Source organism: Colletotrichum orchidophilum (assembly GCF_001831195.1).
Source record: "Colletotrichum orchidophilum strain IMI 309357 chromosome Unknown Scaffold_80.1, whole genome shotgun sequence".
NCBI classification, from domain to species: domain Eukaryota; kingdom Fungi; phylum Ascomycota; class Sordariomycetes; order Glomerellales; family Glomerellaceae; genus Colletotrichum; species Colletotrichum orchidophilum.
Window position 1 is genome coordinate 192953 of NW_019173036.1, and position 19108 is coordinate 212060.

The 19108-nt window shown below is 55.1% G+C and overlaps 8 protein-coding genes across 8 annotated transcripts; 3 read left to right on the top strand and 5 right to left on the bottom strand.

Moving 5' to 3' along the window:
* Positions 1-2621: 2621 nt before the first annotated feature.
* On the top strand, positions 2622-4489 carry CORC01_09087 (catalase; the record flags this gene model as incomplete). The annotated part of the gene is made up of 5 exons (XM_022620717.1): positions 2622-2852; positions 2938-3228; positions 3341-3997; positions 4084-4394; positions 4459-4489. 5 exons carry the CDS (start codon positions 2622-2624, stop codon positions 4487-4489), a joined length of 1521 nt encoding a protein of 506 aa, XP_022472816.1.
* A 668-nt stretch (positions 4490-5157) lies between these two features.
* Positions 5158-5639, bottom strand: CORC01_09088 (uncharacterized protein; the record flags this gene model as incomplete). The annotated part of the gene is made up of 2 exons (XM_022620718.1): positions 5158-5373; positions 5553-5639. The coding sequence occupies 2 exons, from the start codon at positions 5637-5639 to the stop codon at positions 5158-5160; spliced, it is 303 nt and encodes a 100-aa protein (XP_022472817.1).
* A 2954-nt stretch (positions 5640-8593) lies between these two features.
* CORC01_09089 (major facilitator superfamily transporter) lies at positions 8594-10203 on the top strand (the record flags this gene model as incomplete). The annotated part of the gene is made up of 2 exons (XM_022620719.1): positions 8594-8983; positions 9088-10203. 2 exons carry the CDS (start codon positions 8594-8596, stop codon positions 10201-10203), a joined length of 1506 nt encoding a protein of 501 aa, XP_022472818.1.
* A 339-nt stretch (positions 10204-10542) lies between these two features.
* Positions 10543-11776, bottom strand: CORC01_09090 (uncharacterized protein; the record flags this gene model as incomplete). Its single annotated transcript, XM_022620720.1, has 3 exons — positions 10543-11379; positions 11483-11648; positions 11718-11776. The coding sequence occupies 3 exons, from the start codon at positions 11774-11776 to the stop codon at positions 10543-10545; spliced, it is 1062 nt and encodes a 353-aa protein (XP_022472819.1).
* A 1037-nt stretch (positions 11777-12813) lies between these two features.
* On the bottom strand, positions 12814-13164 carry CORC01_09091 (uncharacterized protein; the record flags this gene model as incomplete). The annotated part of the gene is made up of 1 exon (XM_022620721.1): positions 12814-13164. The coding sequence occupies one exon, from the start codon at positions 13162-13164 to the stop codon at positions 12814-12816; it is 351 nt and encodes a 116-aa protein (XP_022472820.1).
* Positions 13165-13470: 306 nt separating this feature from the next.
* On the bottom strand, positions 13471-13686 carry CORC01_09092 (uncharacterized protein; the record flags this gene model as incomplete). The annotated part of the gene is made up of 1 exon (XM_022620722.1): positions 13471-13686. One exon carries the CDS (start codon positions 13684-13686, stop codon positions 13471-13473), a length of 216 nt encoding a protein of 71 aa, XP_022472821.1.
* A 1078-nt stretch (positions 13687-14764) lies between these two features.
* CORC01_09093 (uncharacterized protein) lies at positions 14765-16028 on the bottom strand (the record flags this gene model as incomplete). Its single annotated transcript, XM_022620723.1, has 2 exons — positions 14765-15726; positions 15791-16028. 2 exons carry the CDS (start codon positions 16026-16028, stop codon positions 14765-14767), a joined length of 1200 nt encoding a protein of 399 aa, XP_022472822.1.
* Positions 16029-16728: 700 nt separating this feature from the next.
* Positions 16729-18401, top strand: CORC01_09094 (riboflavin transporter MCH5; the record flags this gene model as incomplete). The annotated part of the gene is made up of 4 exons (XM_022620724.1): positions 16729-17032; positions 17097-17130; positions 17182-17764; positions 17850-18401. 4 exons carry the CDS (start codon positions 16729-16731, stop codon positions 18399-18401), a joined length of 1473 nt encoding a protein of 490 aa, XP_022472823.1.
* Between the last annotated feature and the right edge of the window lie 707 nt (positions 18402-19108).

Consider the following 19108-nt stretch of genomic DNA (forward strand, 5'->3'; position numbering starts at 1 on the left):
TTGCGCTATGAGACTAGGACTGACACCCTGCCAGGCCTTGGCTAGCTGTTGGTCCACGAGACCGAGCCGTCCTCTGGATGCTGAAACCCACAAGAGTGTAATCTATGGTGAGATCGTCAAACGGCACTAGCTGTGGAACAACCGAGTGTATTGAGAGGCTCAAACATGGATCACAGGCCGGATATGCCCAAGTAGGTTGCATTTGCACGTACCTACCTACCTAGTTTCCGGTGACATTGGACAATGTAGGATTGACACATGTCACTGGTAAGCTAGGATTAAGTTAAACACTACCTAGCCAATGAGACGGGTGCTTGTCGCTTGTTTCTGCGGGCTTTGCTTTTGACAGTGATTGCAGCATGTGCGCGCTCGGAACGACTCGTTGCTTTCCGGAACGCGTTCCGTAGTGACTGCGACTGTGAGACATTAACACTGTTACAGTCTTTCTCGCTCCATAGAAAATTACGATTGACTCGTTTCCAAAGTCTTGGGGTTTTTTTTTTTTGTTCTTCTTCTTGCGTGAGTGGAGCGCATCCCGGAACAAGCCTCCTGCCGACTACCTGTTATCGGCTTGTCCCGATGGTGCCAGATCCTCATTCGAACTCAGCCAGACGGCACGAATTTCCAATCGACTTCCTATCTACAGAGTTTACTTAATAATGTCCGATTCCATGCAATCCATTGAATCACATGAAAAGAATATGGTTTCAGGGCTGAACGCGGGAATCCGGACGCCTCCGGGATATCACCGAGATGCGAGGTCTGGCATCTCGGCGTTCTCGGCGCTTGAGAAAGGCAGAGCCCGCGGCGGCCCCCCGGAAACGCTACCGACGGCGACGGATCATCGCCCGAGCTAGCGTGTCAGGTACACGCGCGAGAGCCATGTGACAGCGCGAGACACTAGCAGGCTGCTGGCAGCAGCTTGTCCCGGGCCTCGGCCACCAATGCATTTCAGAAATGTACTGTTGACCATGGTCCTTGGAGAATGGGTACACGACTTTCCCGTGGCACAAGGACGGATACAAGTGGTCCCCTTCTGCGATCTCGGCGATAACCCCAATTTCTGTACTTGCTCCACTGAGAGGATACGGGAGAAGTCCACCGCGAATGTGCTACCGCCGGCATGGATTGCCTTTCTGGCCCGACCAATGATGTCATGGCAGCTTACTCGTGCTTTGTGAATTGGGGAAAAATTAAGTTCTCCCAACTTGGGCAAAAGACACGATGTGAGCAGAGGCGGGTCGGGGCCGGTAGGGCGGCGTTGCTGCGCCGTGTGTTGGTGGTTGTCAATTTCGAATCCCGTGGCCGGGCTGTGGAAGGTGTCATAGTTCGGTGCCATGTGTTCATACAAACCCCGAGGGGTACCGGACACCCTTTGCGATCCGTCAGGCTACTTTGAGTTCAGCCACGATCATGGGAGAAAGAGAAAGGACATGGCGGATCTGTCTGAATAAGTAGAAAGCAACTCCCGTTCGAGGACGTATCCCTCGGCGTTCTCCAAAGTGCCCAATGATTAAAAGCTAGCCTAGCCGTTGATGTGCATGTAAGTGACCTGATGGATGCCGTCTACACCAGCGTATCCCATGCCGGGCCCTGTCCCTTTCTTCTCGGCGAGTTTTCTCCGCATCACAAAAAGGCTGCAATCTAGATAGTCCCCCAAAGCTGACTTTGACGAAATCCCAAGCATGCCCCCCGCAACATCTGGGGAGGTGAGCAAGAGACCGGGTCATGACTGGTGTGCCCGGCAAAAGAGACCAGCTTGGCAAGAGTTGTGGAACCTCCGCCGTTGTCGGAGGGGCCAGGAGAGACAGTGGACCAATCCGAGCGGCGGAAAACGTGAGTTATGTCTGGGGAGTTGGCGGTGGTCAGCCTCGGAACGTCGAGTTCACGATAACGCTGTTGAGAGCATCCCAAAGTTGCCACGCCAGTCGTCACAACAGAGCCTCCAACCAAGGGTCTAGAGTTGAAGTTGTCTTTAGAGCAAGACTATAGGCAACAGATTTACCACGAAGAAACAGCGGCGAGACTGCTCAGTGGCTAATACTTGATTATTGTACCTCAGCAATGGGGGTGGAGCTACAAGGGGTGGCTAAAGGACGCTAGGAAACCTCGAGATGGAGCTCTCGGTGGACCTCGGCCATCCCAAGCTTGCATTCGTCTGCCCTCCAATTGGCCGTGTGTCCCACCGAAGCTTTAGAAATCAGAGAGGAAAGCCACCATTGCCCGGCCGACTTACGTCGTGCTCTGGGGTTTCTGCTTCGTAACTTGAACGCCCTGAGTGGGAGAAGAGAGCTCATGGGGCTCCAGAAGCCGAGGAAACTGGGCCAAGGAAGAGAAGGAGGGGCCGAGGTGTAAGGAGGGTCCCCTCCCACTTCTATTATTGTCCTGTTTCTTTTCTACTTGCCATAGAGTTTTAGATTATTTATATTTTCGTCTTCCCTCCATTGGTTCACCCCCCGGAGACCCTCTTTGATCAGTCGTTTGATCTGACTTGCCATTTGCCGCCCTCCCGTTCGTTGGTGTTTGACCTTTTAGAAGTAAACAAGCCATCCCTCGATCTTCAAAAGCGCAAAACACCTCTCCCCCCATCCGAAACGACGAGGACGAGAACCGCCGTCAACATGGGCTCCGAAGACGAGAAGCACCCTTCCACCTACCGGTACAATGAGAAGCCGACCTATACGACCTCCAATGGCGCCCCCGTCGAGAACCCCCAGGCGTGGCAGCGCATCGGTCCCCAAGGCCCTCTGCTGCTTCAGGACTTCCACTTGATTGACCTGCTGGCCCACTTTGATCGCGAGCGCATTCCCGAGCGTGTCGTTCACGCCAAGGGCGCCGGTGCTTACGGCGAGGTTCGTGGAACGGCTTTGTTGTAATGGGCGGTGCGGCGCTCATCGAGAGACTATGCTAACCAGCGCGCGCGCGCGCGGCTCACAGTTCGAGGTCACACATGACATTAGCGACATCTCCTCCATCGACATGCTCAACCAGGTCGGCAAGAAGACCAAGGCCCTCGCCCGGTTCTCAACCGTCGGTGGCGAGAAGGGCTCTGCCGACTCGGCTCGTGATCCCAGAGGTTTCTCTGTCAAGTTCTACACCGAGGAGGGCAACTGGGACTGGGTCTACAACAACACACCCATTTTCTTTATCCGCGACCCGGTCAAGTTCCCTCCCTTTATCCACACGCAGAAGCGTCACCCGCAAACTAACCTGAAGGATGCTACAATGGTAAGTATTGAACCCCCCGAATCTCATGAGATAACCTGAGCTAACTCGACTAGATGGTAAGCAATGATGTCCTGAAACTCATCACATACTCATTCTAAATCTCAATTTTCAGTTTGACTACTGGACCAAGAACCAAGAGTGTATCCACCAGTTGATGCACCTGTTCTCCGACAGAGGCACCCCTTACTCTTACAGACACATGAACGGCTACTCGGGCCACACCCACAAGTGGACCAAGCCTGACGGCTCCTTCGTTTACGTCCAGATCCATCTCAAGACGGACCAGGGCAATAAGACCTTCACCAACGAGGAGGCCGGCAAGATGGCGTCGGAGAACCCCGACTGGCACACCCAGGACCTCTTTGAGGCCATCCAGAGGGGGGAGCACCCCAGCTGGACCGTCTACGTCCAGACCCTCACCCCGGAGCAGGCCGAGAAGTTCAAGTGGAACGTCTTCGACCTGACAAAGGTCTGGCCGCAGAGCGAGGTGCCACTCCGGCAGTTTGGCAAGCTCACCCTGAACCAGAACCCGGAGAACTACTTTGCCGAGATTGAGCAGGCCGCCTTCTCTCCTTCTCACCTGGTTCCCGGCGTCGAGCCGACCGCCGACCCGGTCCTCCAGTCCCGTCTCTTCTCGTACCCCGATACCCACCGCCATCGTCTTGGTGTGAATTACCAGCAGATCCCCGTGAACAAGCCTCTCAACGCCTTCAACCCCCTGCAGAGAGACGGCGCCATGGCGATCAACGGCAACTATGGCGCGAACCCCGTACGTCTTATTCGTCCCCTGGACAACCAACAACCAACGTTGTGTGTATGATGTATGGAAAAAACCAACTGACATCCTGTGCCCAGAACTACTCTTCAACCTTCCGTCCCCTCGAGTATAAGCCCGTCAAGGCCGTCAACACCCCGCACGAACAGTGGGCCGGCGCCGTCGTCACGGACCTCTTCGGCCCCGTCAAGCCCGAGGACTACGAGCAGGCCCTCGGTCTCTGGAAGGTCCTCGGCCGCCAGGAGGGCCAGCAGAAGAACTTTGTCGGCAACGTCTCGGGGGCCCTCGCCGGCGCCCACCCCGAGGTCCGCGCGCGCACCTACGAGATGTTCTCGAGGGTCACCCCCGAGCTTGGCGCCGCCATCATGAAGGAGACGGAGAAGATTGCCGAGTAAGTTTTGTGCTGTGGCCTCGGCCTCGATGACGAAGCACCCTGTGGCTGACTGCTCTTCTAGGCCCACTAAGGACGTTCGCTCCAAGTTGTAAAGATATGGGGCAAGGAACGTTTTGAGAAATACCCGAATTCATGCTAAGGGGAGGGGGCGCTCTGGGATCTTTGGAGAGTGGACGAGTCGGCGTTGCACGACGGTTGCCAACTAAGGCTCAGCCTGAGCAACGACGAATCACGGGTAGTCGAGATACCACATCAGCCGAGCCCTGACAAAGAGAGAGTAGTGCCAGACAGCTCAGAATACCCAAACAAGACAAAAAAAAAACTTGTAATTGTTCAAAAGATGAAATCATACAAAACATGGCATTGTCACGGGCATGAAATCAATGCCCTGGTATATGTTTGCGCCTGAATCCCTCAATCACTCAAGTACCATCTCCTGCCGGACACTCACTTGTCTCCTTTTCTCTCGCGGATTCCAAAAAAAAGAGCAGTCCGGTCTGATTCGTCATCGAAACCTTCATCTCGGAACAATACTCGATCTATATGGAAGCAAAAAGATGCCCCGTAACGACGAAAAGGTCCCGTCAGCGCCTCGAAAAACGTCAACACGAAGTCTTTTTTTTCTTTTTCGCTGTCTCTCTCTGGGTTGACTAGCAACAGCAGCAGCAGCACTCGCAGCACTCATAGCAACAGAGGCCGGCGCAGAGACCGCAGCAGATTGCCTGTTGAAAGCAAAGAATGAAACGTCAGCAATTGTATCCTATGATGGGTCGTAAAGTGTCTCTCGCGTTATCAGATCTCCTCCCTGGACTTCACACACGAGTTTTCCAGGTCGAAGAGATGTCGCAACAGCATAGGCTCTTGGGAGGAAGAGGGAAAGGGTGGTTGGGGGTTTGGGGGGGTAATAATCACTTACTCCGCCATCGCCGCCTCGCAGGTTTGCTGGTTGATCCATCGTCATTGGCTGATTTGGGCCCTACAGGTATCGTCTCCGGTTAGCTCGGGCTCGGAAGATTCTTGGACTTTTTTGGGTCCCTGGTGTACGCGGCTCGATGCGACAATGATAATATCATACAAAAGCGCAGTCGAGAAGGGGAAAACCAAATCGAATCGACGTGGCAATATGGAGGTATGACTGAAGGGAGGGAGACTTACAGGTTGCAGAGAGCTAATCTTGCGTTCCGAGAGCACGGCTGGCGCAGGCTCTCTTGGCATCTGATTGTACTCGATCTGGGACGACATTGCTTTGGAGTGATTAAGGATTACTGGCGGGGAATGTCGCGCGAAAAAGAAAGTGTTATTTTGATGCACGCTTGTGTGTGTGTGTGAATATGTACTGTTTGTTCCGGTACGTGGGAAATCGGATGCGAATCTGGTCAAATCGTTGCTCGTTCGTGGTTTCGCCAGAAACGAAGGTCGTGGTTGGTATAAGTCGAGTCCTGGTCAAAGTCGAGGTTACTTGTTTGCAAAGAAAAGAAATTTAGCCTGGAGCAAAGAAAATTAACCAACACTGTCAAAGCCACAGGAACGCGCAGACAGCGACGGATCGTTTTATCTACTAGCAACAGGGTCAGGAAGAAAAAAAGATTGAATAACCCGAGTTTGAGGTGCGTGGCCCACGGTCCGGGGCCACCCCTCCCATGCATGATGAAAGGCAGACTTTCGACTTGAGGCCCAGCTTGGCGCTCAGATGCAAGGAAAAGGCGGGACTAGATTGACGACCGTGGGCTGACAGACCTTGCAGTTCTCTCCTCTCTGTCTCTCGCTCCATGCTCCCTCCCCCCACAGGTTGACTTTCCGTGGATGTAGACGAGGGGAGGGGGGCACCTCTGTACCTACGACATCCGGTGTGTGCAAGAGTCACCTCTACCGGCACATTGATTGCGAGGGAGGTGGGAGGTTAGGTCATTGCAAGGATGGACGAGGCTTAGATCAGGCGGTCCCCCTCTTGGACTCGCGGAGGGGGTTTCTCGTTCGGTGTGTTTGGGGCTTTTTGGAGGGGTTCAGCTGCCGACCGATGTACGTCCCTTCTTCTCTTCATGGTTCTCTCTTCCTTCTAGCTCTCTTATTTCCATCTCCACAGTCTTATTCGCGGCGCGAGTTTGGAAGTGCTGGCAGCGTGATGCGAGCTTGGGGTATCCTTTCCTGCAGACTGCGCTGAGACAGGGCTTGCGCCTGACCCTTTGTGCGTTGTACTGCAACTGCGGTTGAGTGGGTGTTTGGGGGATCCTGGGATGGAAAGGAGGGGGGGGGCAACGGGGTGGAAAATGACCTCTTGGGGAAAAAGACTCTTCGAAGCTTGAGGGCAGGGAGAAGAGATACCGAATGCGGGTTGTGTCGGCAACTGCAGAAGGGATTGAGCGTCGCACGGTAGTATTAGGCAGGTAAGAAAAGGGAAACTCTGTTTTGCTGACCTTGCATCGCTTTTGGTGTTTGGGACGAAAAATGGGCTCTTTTTCGGTGTCAGTCTTGTTGGTCCGTCCCGACTTAAGAATGACGAGCCGATGTCGTTGTGTCTGTCCACAGCTAGCGCAAGGCTTACTAGTTTCTTCTGCATATTTTTTTTTACTGGTACTCTCTTTTCTCTCTGTGTTGGCGCTCGGGGCAGAGATTATCTTCGGTGACGGGTTGAACTTGAAGATCCCGGGGCACCCGATCGTACGGGATCGCGCGGCGCTGACTCGTCGCCAGTAGATGGACTGCGGACGAATGGCAGACATCTCTGCGGCTGCTTTTGGTGGGCGGCTGCTAATTACTGCCACGCCGCGCCGAACCCGAGCACGATCTGACGTAGTATCCGCATTGCGGATGCTGTTGCCTTGTTGTACAGGGTTGCATGGACTAAGTGTTATTTTTGGGCCTCAGAAATATACGCGGGACGCAGGAAATCCCCCGACCCCTTTCCCATTCAGCCTCGGCTGGGGTTCTTCTTCAATCCGTCAGCCTGATGGAAGAAACGATTCAGAAGAGACATTCTGCTTCTGGCATCGTAGCGAAGATGTTTTGGGAAGAGCTTGCCGCTGAGGAAAACGTGGGAAGGGCTTTGTCCGGGATCAGGTGGAAGCCCAGGAGGGTTTGTTGGATTTTCAATCCGAAACGGTGACACTTCAGCTGGAGAGTCCAATGAGAAGAGAGCGAATAAGAGCATGCGGTCTGAGGGCTGAGCTGGAGATGCAAGCTTGTGCGGCGTTCACTGCCTGCTTCCATGGGCAACAGCGGTCGGGGTCTATGTGACCGTATTGGGTTACGACAGAGGAGTTGTGACGGTGCAGTTCCAACACGATTTCTCAAGGATTCATCGGCTTGATTTGCCGATGAGACTTCTTGGTATAGTACTAGAAATACGGGTATCTATGCCAAGATGTGCAGGGAATCGGGCAGGCTTGTTGGGGGAATCCTACGTAAGGCTTGCCCTACTGCAGGGCCCCTGCTCGTCGAAGCTTGTAGCGGGCAAAACGGGTCTGTTGAAGTCACGGACCGGCTCGGTATCGGGGCCGGTTAGTGGGTCGATCGGCGCCGGCAGAAGCGGACGAATGTCTCGGCAGGAAACAACCGCCGAAAACCTGGCCAATATTGATGGCCAAAATTCCGGGGTCATCGATCGCTTCAACATCCCCAAGTACATCGAGAATACCTGCTGGATTGCTGAGATCAGCAAACCCTTTGACTAGAACGAATCTCCCTCTCCCACGAAGAGATGGAAAAGAGCGCTTAACAGGCACAGGAATTCATTAGTAAGTTGGGCACCTTGCAAGCCAACACGAACGGCATGAAGTGCGAAGAAATAGCAGATAACATAGCGATGATAGCCACAACAGGTAGGTTTGTCATGACTTTGTACGAATAGGTACACGTCAATGGCCGGAGGCATGGAGTAGGTGGAATGGAGGCACTTCTCTTCTGTGGCGGGATCGGCGTGCGCCTTCCAGAATCAACAAGTGGGTATGCCTGCCCGTCATCCCTTGCCGTCGAGTCAATCGAAGGGCGTAGAGTGGGCTCCCCGCCGAGACTAGTCTCCCCGGCTGATCGGCAGCCCTTCAAGCTCAAAAAGGCGCCGGGCCTCACACGAGCTTCACTTACACTACACTGATATCTCTTTCGAGTTTCTTACGTGCAAAGCGAGAATGGGGTAGGTTCTCTCGCTGGAATTTTTCATTTCCTTTTTCCAAGATACCCAGAGCAGCAGAGTCGCGGCCATGTCCACCTCGCAAACGGAGCTCCAATACCTCACTCCGCATGCCGGGATCGGGGTCCCGATCTCGGCACCATCAAAAGCGGCAACCACAACGACCACCCGGGACCAGTACGCCGCAGCGGCATTCGGTATCGGGACAAGCAGCGGCGACGAGAATGGCGATCCCGCAACCGACCGCGTCCACGACTCCCACAGCGCGAGCCAGGAGTTCTCTTCCCTCCCACCCGTCGACGGCGGCAAGCAGGCCTGGCTCTTCCTGGCCGCCTGCTTCGCCGTCGAGATGCTCGTCTGGGGCTTCCCCTTCGCCTTTGGCGTCTTTCAAAACTACTACTCCACGAACCCGCCGTTCGCCGGGCAGCCCAACATCGCCGTCATCGGTACCTGCGCCATGGTAAATCCCCCGCTCACTCACTCCCTCATGCACTATCACACCACCGCTAGCCACAAGGTACCTACTTATCCCGACCGTCACCGTACTGACGCTTCATCCCCAAGGGAATCATGTACCTAGGCGGCCCCATCCAAATCGCCCTCCTAAGACTCTACCCCCGCCAATCCCGCTACGCACCCATCCTCGGCCTCCTGATAATGTGCTTCGCGCTCGCAATGTCCTCCTTCTCCACAACGGTAACCCACCTCATCGTCACCCAGGGCGTCTTCTACGCCGTCGGCGGCAGCATCACCTACATGCCCTGCATCCTCTACATCGACCAGTGGTTCGTCCGCCGCAAGGGCTTCGCCTACGGCATCATGTGGTCCGGCACAGGCCTCGCCGGCGTCGTCCTCCCCTTGCTGATGGAGTACCTCCTCGGTAGCGTGGGCTTCCGCACCACCCTCCGCCTGTGGTCCGGCCTGCTCTTCGCCCTCACCGCGCCCCTGGCCTTCTTCATCAAGCCCCGCCTGCCCGTCGCATCACACACCACCGCTCCGGCGGCGGCGGCGGCAGCCGCGGGGGCGGACGCCACGCACGCCCGGCCGTTCAGCAACATGCGCTTTCTCCTCAGCCGCCCTTTCCTCCTCCACCAGGCCGCCAACACCATTGAGGCCCTCGGCTTCTTCCTCCCGGGCATCTACCTCCCCTCCTTCGCCCAATCGACCCTCGGCGCGTCAGCCTACACCTCGGCCCTCACCATCCTCCTCATCAACGTCGCCTCCGTCGTCGGCTGCGTGGCAATGGGCACCCTCGTAGACCGCTGGTCCGCGCCGTCATGCCTCCTCCTCGCCAGCGGCGGCGCAGCCCTCGGCACCTTTCTCCTCTGGGGCCTCTCTCTGAATTTGGGCGTGCTCTACCTCTTCTGCGTCGTCTACGGCCTCTTTGCTGGCGCGTACACGTCCGCCTGGCCCGGGATAATGAAGACCGTGACGGAACACGAGCGGTCTCGGGGCCGCGGCGTCGATCCCATCATGGTGTTTGGCATGCTGGCTGCGGGAAGGGGTGTCGGCAACGTCATTTCGGGCCCGTTGAGCGAGACGCTTGTCAAGGGTGCGCCGTGGCGGGGCGACGCCGGTTTCGGGTACGGGAGCGGGTATGGGACGTTGATTGTGTTCACGGGGGTCACTGCTCTCGTAGGGGGTGCTACGTTTGGGTGGAAGAGGTTCGGGTGGATGTGAGCTTGTTATCGCCAGTTTGAAGAATCAAGTAGTTGGAAGTAACGGTCCAAACAATTTGTCTTTTTTTTCCATCTCAGTGGTTACCCAATGGTCTACGGCCTCGGAGCTGCCCCCGGCCCCCCTTTGCCCTTTATATTTTCCGCATCGGTGAAGTTACACCCTTTATCCCCATGTCTCCGATTCCTGTAATGCGATAAATACTTTTCTAGCAAAAACATGACCACCAAACTTTTTCCGTGTATCAAAGACGCCTTGAATAATTGTCACAAATGCCCTTTTTCTCAAAACCAGTACCGAAAAAAAAAGGAAAAAAAAAAAGCAGATGCCCCTGATGAGCCCTCATGGGTAAACAGAGTCACCGCGGGCGAGCAGCGGCCGCTGATCCCACTGGTCCTCGTCAATGCTCTGATCATCCTCCTCTTCGTCTTCGCTTGCGAACTCGTCCGTGCGGTACATAAAGTACTGGGCGAAAATGCCCATATCGAGAAGCAGAGTACCCAAGCTGCCCGCCAACCAGCTGAGGTTGACGAGCATGTAACGGCCGTAGATGGCGCTCGCCTCGCCAGGGGCGCAACTCTCGTGCTTGCAACGCGGGTCGTAGGCGAAGATGCTCAGCACGTAGGTCAGGTTTCCGAGGCAGGCGAAGAGGAAGAAGAGCATGCTCACGCCCTCGGTGGACTTGCGGCGGTAGTTGAGGAGGAGCTGGGGCAGGCGGGAGCCGAGGTAGAAGACGGCGCAGAGCCAGCCAAAGACCTGGCCTAGGGTGTTGAAAGTCAGGGCGTCGCCGTCGTTGGTCTGGTGGCCGGGCTCCTCGGCGTGGGAGTACTTGCGGCTCAGGAACCAGCCGACGACGCCGGCGGCGCAGACCATCAGGACGGCGGTCGTGTTCCAGGCGGCGGCCTGGAGTGCGGTTGACGGTCTCGGGGGCGGGGGCGGGGCGCCGCTCTCGGGGCGCATCGGTACGGCGGGGGAGAGGTTGGACCAATCTGAGCCTCGGCGCTCTCGTTCGACGATGGGGTTAGGCAGGAGGCCGGTCCGCTCGTTTGGTTCGCCGGTGCGGTTGCGCGGCTTCGGAGCCGGGGGAACAACCTCGTCCTTCCAGGTGAAGCCCCTGTAGTAGAAGCACTGGGCCAGGAGCACCATATCGGCGATGGTATAGTAGATGGCGAGAATGATCTAAGGGGTTAGAGGAGGAGTCATAGCGTCAGCCAGGGTTGTTCTCGGTGCAGCGTGGGCTGGCTGGAGCAGCGACTTTTTGCAAGGGGCCTCTGTGACTCACCATGGTAGGAAGGACGCCCTGGAGGACGGCGCCTAGGATGTTGAAGACATCGCCTGCGAGCCAGACGATGATGAATTGCAGCGAGAGGCCATCTGCGCTGCCGCGGCGGAAGTTCTCGAGGATCTGGGGGGAGAAGACAACAACCCAGCAGGCGATTGAGATGGAGCTGTGCGCATTGGATAAGTAAGGGGCATGCAATTCATCGATTGGCGACGGGCAGACAAGGTGTGCTTACCCGCAGATGCCAGATATGGCCTCGACGTCGAGGTTGAGTGGTGCGGTAGGGGGCGCCATGATGCGTCTTCGGAGGGGAAATGCGGCCAGAGGATTAACGAAAGGGGAGGAGACGAAGTTATTAAAGGAGATTTTCCAGAACAAAGGAGATTTAACGACTAGATGGATCAAATTCTACAACAAATACCAGTGCTCATCCAAGAAGCACCAGCAACAATTCCTTCAGGGAAAAAAAAAAAAAAAGACGCAGGAAGGATGTTCCCTCCCAAAGTCTGACAGTGTAGTGGGAAGACTTTTCTTGGTACGTTACGCCGAGAAGAGACATTTGCATTCGCAAACAGGCTCAGTGGTGACCACCAATTTGCAGGGCCCTTTTTTTTCCCTCCTCCCGGTCGCGCCATCCGAGTCCACGTGCGCTGGCTAATTTTCTCTTTGCGGTCGCGCCAGCTGGGATTTTAGCGACTGGCCACGACGTCACTGACAGCGCCAGAAGAGGTGCAAAATGCGGGGGAGATGGGCGCTAGGGTGCGCTGAAACACCCACTTTTTTCCACAGCTGGCCTTCCTTGGTGTTGTTCTGGGCGGCGCTCGTTGCATTCAGCTTCGCCTAACTTTCAGGCACACCTTCTTCCTACGCCGCGTATATCCGATGGCGAGGAGGGATATAGTCGACAACTTAGCCGACATCGCGTTCCTCATTCCTAGATATAATCCTACTTCCAACCGGCGTACGCTATTTTGGACCACGGCATTCCTCGTGTGATCCATCATCACAGAGATGCGAAAGACAAGTCGTAGTGTAGGCTCGGAGGTTTCGCAAGCAACCCTGGTGCAAGCTCGGATTTGCATTCGTCCCCACTGTGGATTTCCAGGACAGGCAGTACCTCACCTAAGGTACCTGATGAGAGAGCTAAGGTACCTACAAGGTGTGGACCGCCACTCTCTTTCACTTTGCTGACCAATTTGGCCGCCACTTTGGGGACTTTCCCACGTTCAAACTCACATAAAGACTGCTCAGAATCGTGTTGTCTTGTTGCGGTCGCTATACTATCTCATAATTGCATATCATCTCGGAGCAATGGGCCAAGCTAGATTGACTTAGACCTTGCGTTCACTGGCACGAACCCAATCCCCAACGGTCATGACATTCTCCACAATTAGCAGCCAGACGAGGTTCGTCACGGCGCCATTTGCAGCAGTGGTGAAGCTGGCAGTCGCATCGGTCCTGAGAAAGTCAGCAAAACAAGTCGCACGCAACAGACGCTTTGTGCACTCACAGAAGGATTCCATGGAAACCACTGAACGTCGCAAAGGCATCCTTTTCAGTTTCATTTCCGCTTTCCAGATAGACTTGTATCCGATGTCAACTTGCAGCTCTCTCGCGTCCCGCGTCGTAGACTTGAGACAGGTGTTGGCCGCTATGCCCGCCTTGCCCGCCTTGCCCGCCATGACGAGGTGCGTAACCCCTCTCTGTCGCAACCGGTAATTCAAATTGGTGTTGGCAAACACTCTATTTCGGATTCATCAACTTGCCCGCCCTCTTGATGGACTTTCCCCCGACAAAGCCGGCAACGGCCTCGCACTCACCTCTTGTTCTGATGCCTGCTGGCGATCAAGTCTCTGATGCCCAGAACATCCGGCTCAAGCCCCTCGAGAATCAGAGACCCTCAGCTCCCTTCTTCAAAGCACTTTGCATCTCTGGTGCCTTTGAGCGACTACGTGAGGTGTTCGACAGCCGGCGTCGTTGCCCTCCTTTCAAGTCCGGTGCAGGGCGTAGAAGATGGCAATCTTTCGCTCGCGCGCGGCGGATACCCGGGTCTTAAGGTTGTCGTTCGTACCCGTGACCTCTAGGGGTTCCTTGACCGATGAGTAGACTTTGCCCTCGTGGTGAAGGAGGTCGTTGAAGGAGTCGATGAGGACGACTGCCGTGTTTGCGTGCTGCGCCTGAGACTCTTGGTTAGTCGCCATCATGTGCGTTGGTTGCCCTGGCGCTTGGGAGCCTGGTTGGGACTATTGGGTTTCTTTTGGTCAATCTCTGTAAAGAAATTCAAAATTTCAATAAATCGGTTGGATATACCGTGAAAGATACATAGAATTGGTAAGCCTTGGCCGGCAAACAGAGAGTATACTCGTTATGGACGGAACCCTTTAGAGAGCGGTCGCGTGTGTGTAAGTGAGCCGACGATGGATGACAAATTTCGGCGTTAAGGAAGCGTTCGGGGGTCGATGGCCCGACTGCCAGTGGACCTAGGCATAGGCGCAGGCGACGCACTTGTAGTGGTCCAGTCACGATTAGAAGACTGTCCCAAAGAGACCCAAATGGTATCCACAGGGCATATACTTACGCCTGTGTGATTTCAGGTTTGCTTCTCCTGCAGGCTTGGTGATGCAGTTGCGAATTATGGCCAAGGATCCAATAGCTCATTCAAGAGGGGAGATGGGATTGGCTAAGATAGATATCCAATCAAAGGAACGAGGCCGGCCTGATCACAACAACCCTCTGGGCCTCCGTTCGTCGTCTGGGTACGATTTGAAGAGGATATCGGGAACGGATTCGGTCGAATAAGAAAATATCGTGTTGCTACGTGTTGATCTAGGGGTGTAAGTGGGAATGGCGTAGACCTGAAAAGACCACTCCCTCCCAGCCCACCAATTCCCAGCTTCGTGAAATTGGTCAGCAATGGTGTATTCAGACCTTCGGAGCCCGGGGCTTCGACTGGAACGCCAAAAATAGTACGCCCCGTCACCTACTGACCTCCTAGGCTCCTTTCCACGCAGTATAAAGGGCGCGCTTGACATAAGGATCATGACTGGGAGCAAACCAGCATCAAGGATAATGACTTACGAGAACGAGGCAGGTGTATGGCGTAAGATGTGTGTATAATTACGAAATACGAGGCATTGCCCCCGGTTTCCGTCTGATTACTGTTCTCCGGCCGCTGAAAGCTCCCCCTTGCACGGCCCAGCATATCTTTTGAATTGCTTTGATTACAAATTTCCCAGCTTGAAGCGTGCCAACCACGAGATGGTCAAACGTTCCCCACTGCCGTCACGAGATCAACGCAGACAGCTTTTGTTTCCACTCCTGCAGCGTCTGGTTAGTCTCAGCTAACTGCACCTTCCTCTTCTCCAGCTCTGCCCGCAACAACCCGTTTTCCGCCCGCATACCAGCCGCCTCGGCGATCGCCTGCTGCCCCTGCGAAGCCTGGGCCCGCAGCTGCTCCATCTCCCCTTGCGAGATTCGGCTCATGTCGGCGGCCCGCCTGGCCAGCGCGAGCTCGCTGTTCCGCAGATTGAGCTCCCTCTGCATCTGAGAGACCTGCCCCTCGAGGTCGCCCACTTTGTGCCGAAGCTCGTGCGCGGCCTCGAGCTCGGCGTACAGGAGCCGCAGCGCGACGTCGACGTCCGTCGGCAGGGTCGCATATCGAGACCTCCGCGCGGCTGGCGGTCGCCCTGTGGATGAGCCACGGTTACTTTCATCTCGTGGGGTCTCCCGTGAGGTCGCTGGCGGGGGCGGCGGTAATGGAGTGTTTTCCGTGCGGGTGTTATTTGATGCAGGACCTGCAGTCGGCTCTCTAGCGGCCGGTTGGGATATGTTGGTATTACGACTCCTCCTGGTCACCGTACTGGGCGTGGTCCTTGACGCTTCAGTCCCACTTGCCTCTTGGTCCTGGTGAACATCGCGTGGACTTGGCACATCTTGCCGAGCCACTCCTCTGGTCGAGGGCGAATCTTCTGTCCCGTCGACTGTTTCCGCACGAGCTGATGATGACGACGGTGCCGCCGATGCTGCCGAAGGCCACATCGCCGGCATCAGAAACGGTGGCTCCTTGTGCCAGTTCCGGCCCACGCAAACTTCGCAAAAGAAGTGAGTGGTGCCTTCGATGACGGAAGAAGCGCTCTCCTTGGGCTTGCACGACTCATGATATGACCTCCTGCAAGTGACGCAATAGGTGAGATCCTCGGGCTGCTGGCAAATGAAGCAAATTTCAACGTGGTGCGCTCCGGCTTCTTTTGTTATGTCCATGTTAGTGTGCGACAACAGCGAAGCTTAACAATCATTAAAATTTCTCACCTTTCCAAGCTTTATATCTTTCCAGAGCGGAGGGTATGGAAAGAGATCGTGGGTCAGACGAGCGGACGTGAATGACGGGCGCCTGTGCTTGTTCTGTTTGGGTCTCGGGTTCATCTTCCCTTGGTCGGGCGGCGTCTGTATTCAGGGAGCCGCCACGGCCCCGAGGCCTCCCGCGGCGACTTGGCTTTGCTGAACGTAGACGCTTCCTCGGCGGCTCCCTGCTTCCTTCATCGTCCATTGTGTTTCTACTTATCCAGATCTGTCCAAAGAGAAAGGGGGAAACCCCATATAGTTTGCTCCCGATGGGTCGTGGGAACACCACTAATGGGGTTTTGGGAACTTCTGTCGGTACAAAGTAAGATACGATGTAGAAATTTGAAGGTGGCTGGGCGATGTTGACGATTTGGCAGGAAGTGAGATCGTGCAACCAGAAGAGTTGCTGACTAATGAGGCGGACGTTGTCACCTACCTACCTATACGCATTAATGCTAAATGTTAACCGCCAACGGACACAACCCAAGAACAGATGGCGGTATTACCAACAGAGTCTGTTTTCTTCCAGATCACCATTCACCGCGCGTACTTCCATTCGATGTACATAGTGTTACAACGCATGGCGGAGGGGTGGTCTTATAACGAAAGCATTTGCCTGCTGGAGGATCGTCGTTCTTTCAAGCTATCTTTCAGCCAAATTTGTCATCGAAATGCAGATTGCCAAAAGGGGAAAGCAAACCCGCTGCTGGTTTGGGCCACCTGCTTACCAATTTGAACCACAGGATGTGTGTTAGTTGCCGGCGAAATATCCTCGGTTCTTGGAAAGTTCGGTCTTTTCCCCGAGATTTTTCTCTCCCGGGTTTACCAAGAATTCACCTGAGTGATTATCACTACCCTTCCTTGAGTACACCTTGAGCAGGCTCAGAGGAAACAGCACTGGAGCAATGGCCAGCACACAAACATCCAGTGGACCGATGGGGTCTTACAACGAGGAGAAGATTGTTGAAGCAGAAGACCTCGATGTTCTTGACATTAAGAGTAAACCCCAGTTCGAATCAACCGAATCTGAGAGCCGGAAAAACTCTGCCACGTACAATATGGATCATCAGAGCGCGGTGGTCAGCCCAACGAACCAGTCGACTAATCCAGTTGATCTTGTTGTAAGTCATATTGCGAGTAGAGTAACCTCGCGATCGACTGTGGCACCTGGGCCACCACCCGATGGCGGCTTCAGGGCCTGGTTGTGTGGTAAGTGTAACAATACCAAGGCTGCAACAAAATGTGTCACTCGCTCACCGTCAATCCTGGATAGTCTTAGGAACCTTCCTCGTCGTCATGAATACATGGTAGGAGCATCGGAAACCTCTACTTGGCCAAAGACTAAATACCCGTTGTAGGGGTATGATCAACTCCTTTGGCGCTTTTCAGAGCTACTACATCAAAACCCTTAACAGAAGCCCCTCCGATATATCCTGGATCGGATCGATAGAGATATTCCTCCTCTTCTTCATCGGGGCCTTTACGGGACGTCTCACAGACGCGGGCTACTTCCGAACAGTGGCGATGGTTGGCTCCTTTCTCGTCGTTGCCGGCACTCTGACCACATCGGCCTGCACACAATACTGGCAGTTCCTGCTGGCTCAGGGGGTGTGTGTCGGTCTGGGAAACGGGTGTCTATTCTGTCCCACGGTAGCCCTCGTCTCCACGTACTTCAATAAGCGACGCTCCTTCGCCATTGGGATATCAGCATGCGGGAGCGGTGCGGGAGGCGTAGTCTTTCCCATCGTCATACGGGAAATGCTGCCTCGTGCAGGGTTCGGCTGGACGATGAGGACGCTCGGGTTCATCCAGGCCGCCGCGCTCGTCACTGCCCTCTTCTGCCTGAAGTCGCGGGTGCCGCCTCGCAAGACCGGGAGCTTGGTGGAGTGGGCGGCCTTCAGGGACTTGGAGTATTCGTTCTACGCCGCAGGCGCATCTCTGGTACGACCTATAAGGCTCTTCCTCCTTATTCAGCCATCAGCCCACCCCCCTTGAAAGAAATGCTCACTTATACCTTGTGATGCAGTGTTTCTGGGCGTCGTACATCGTCTTCTTCTTCCTCGCGGCGTACGCGCGCGACGTCCAAGGCGTCTCGTACGACAAGTCCCTCGACCTCCTCATGATCACAAACGGCGTCGGCATCGTCGGGCGTCTGCTGCTGAACCACCTAGCCGACCACGTCGGCAATCTGACAATGTTCGTGCCGACCGCCGCCGCCGCCGCGCTGCTCGCGTATTGTTGGGCGCCCAATGCATCGCAGGCGGGCCTCTACGCCTGGGCCGCGCTCTGCGGTATCGCTCTGGGCGGCATCCAGGCGCTGTTCCCGTCCGCGCTGGCGTCGCTGACGGCCGATCCGCGGAAGCAGGGGGCCCGCATCGGCATGGTCTTTACGATTGTGAGTGTGAGCGTGTTGACGGGGCCGCCGATTGCTGGGGCTCTGGTTTCTGCGCTCGAGGGCCGGTATCTAGGCGCGCAGATGTTTGCGGGGAGTAGTTTGACGTTGGGAACGGTTTTCATTTTCTTGGCGAGAGAGGCTAAGCGGAAGAGGGTGGGATATTCGTTTTGGGCAAAGGTCTGATGCGTTAATATTTATGGAGCTGGAAACCAGCTTGGTATAGTGGGATCTCCTCCATTCAAAGCTATCAAATTCCTTCCTGGATGTGTGTCTTGCCTCTTTTAGCAATGTCATCGTCAGAGGCAATGAAGACTTGCTGTGACTTCAAATCCAAGGTCTTTGGGTGGCGGAGTAGCTGGATAAGAAAATAGACGGGCAGTATATGGCTATTTATGCACCAAAACCGTCAAGAACGAGTGTATCTGCTCTCGAAAGCAGCATGCCATAGGCGAGATGTAGGATTGATGTGGCCAGCATGACAAGTCCGTCATGAATCCCGATGTTGTGGTGTGTCCCACTGGCACCACAGGTGAGGTGGCCGAAACCATAGGAACGGGTACAGCGCAAATGTCGTCATTGGGCATGAGATAACTGAGAGAGTATAAGCAGTGTCTCTTATGGAAGGTCCGCTGCGTCGTCGGATCAGTCAGAGGACGGTATGAATCCGATAAAGAACAACGCTGAAGCTGTGTAAAGCGGCAATATCTCTTGGTTTCTTTTGGAGGAACGGTATTCCATGGACCAATTTCAGGCTATATGGGAGGACTAGAAAAGTAAATGGTCAGAGAAAATGAGGATAATCCAGAGTTGTTGAGGAGCTAGAGGAGACTAAGACGTTGAGGGTGTAATTTCGACCAAAGCAACCAGGTTCACCTTCGAAGCTTTTAAAC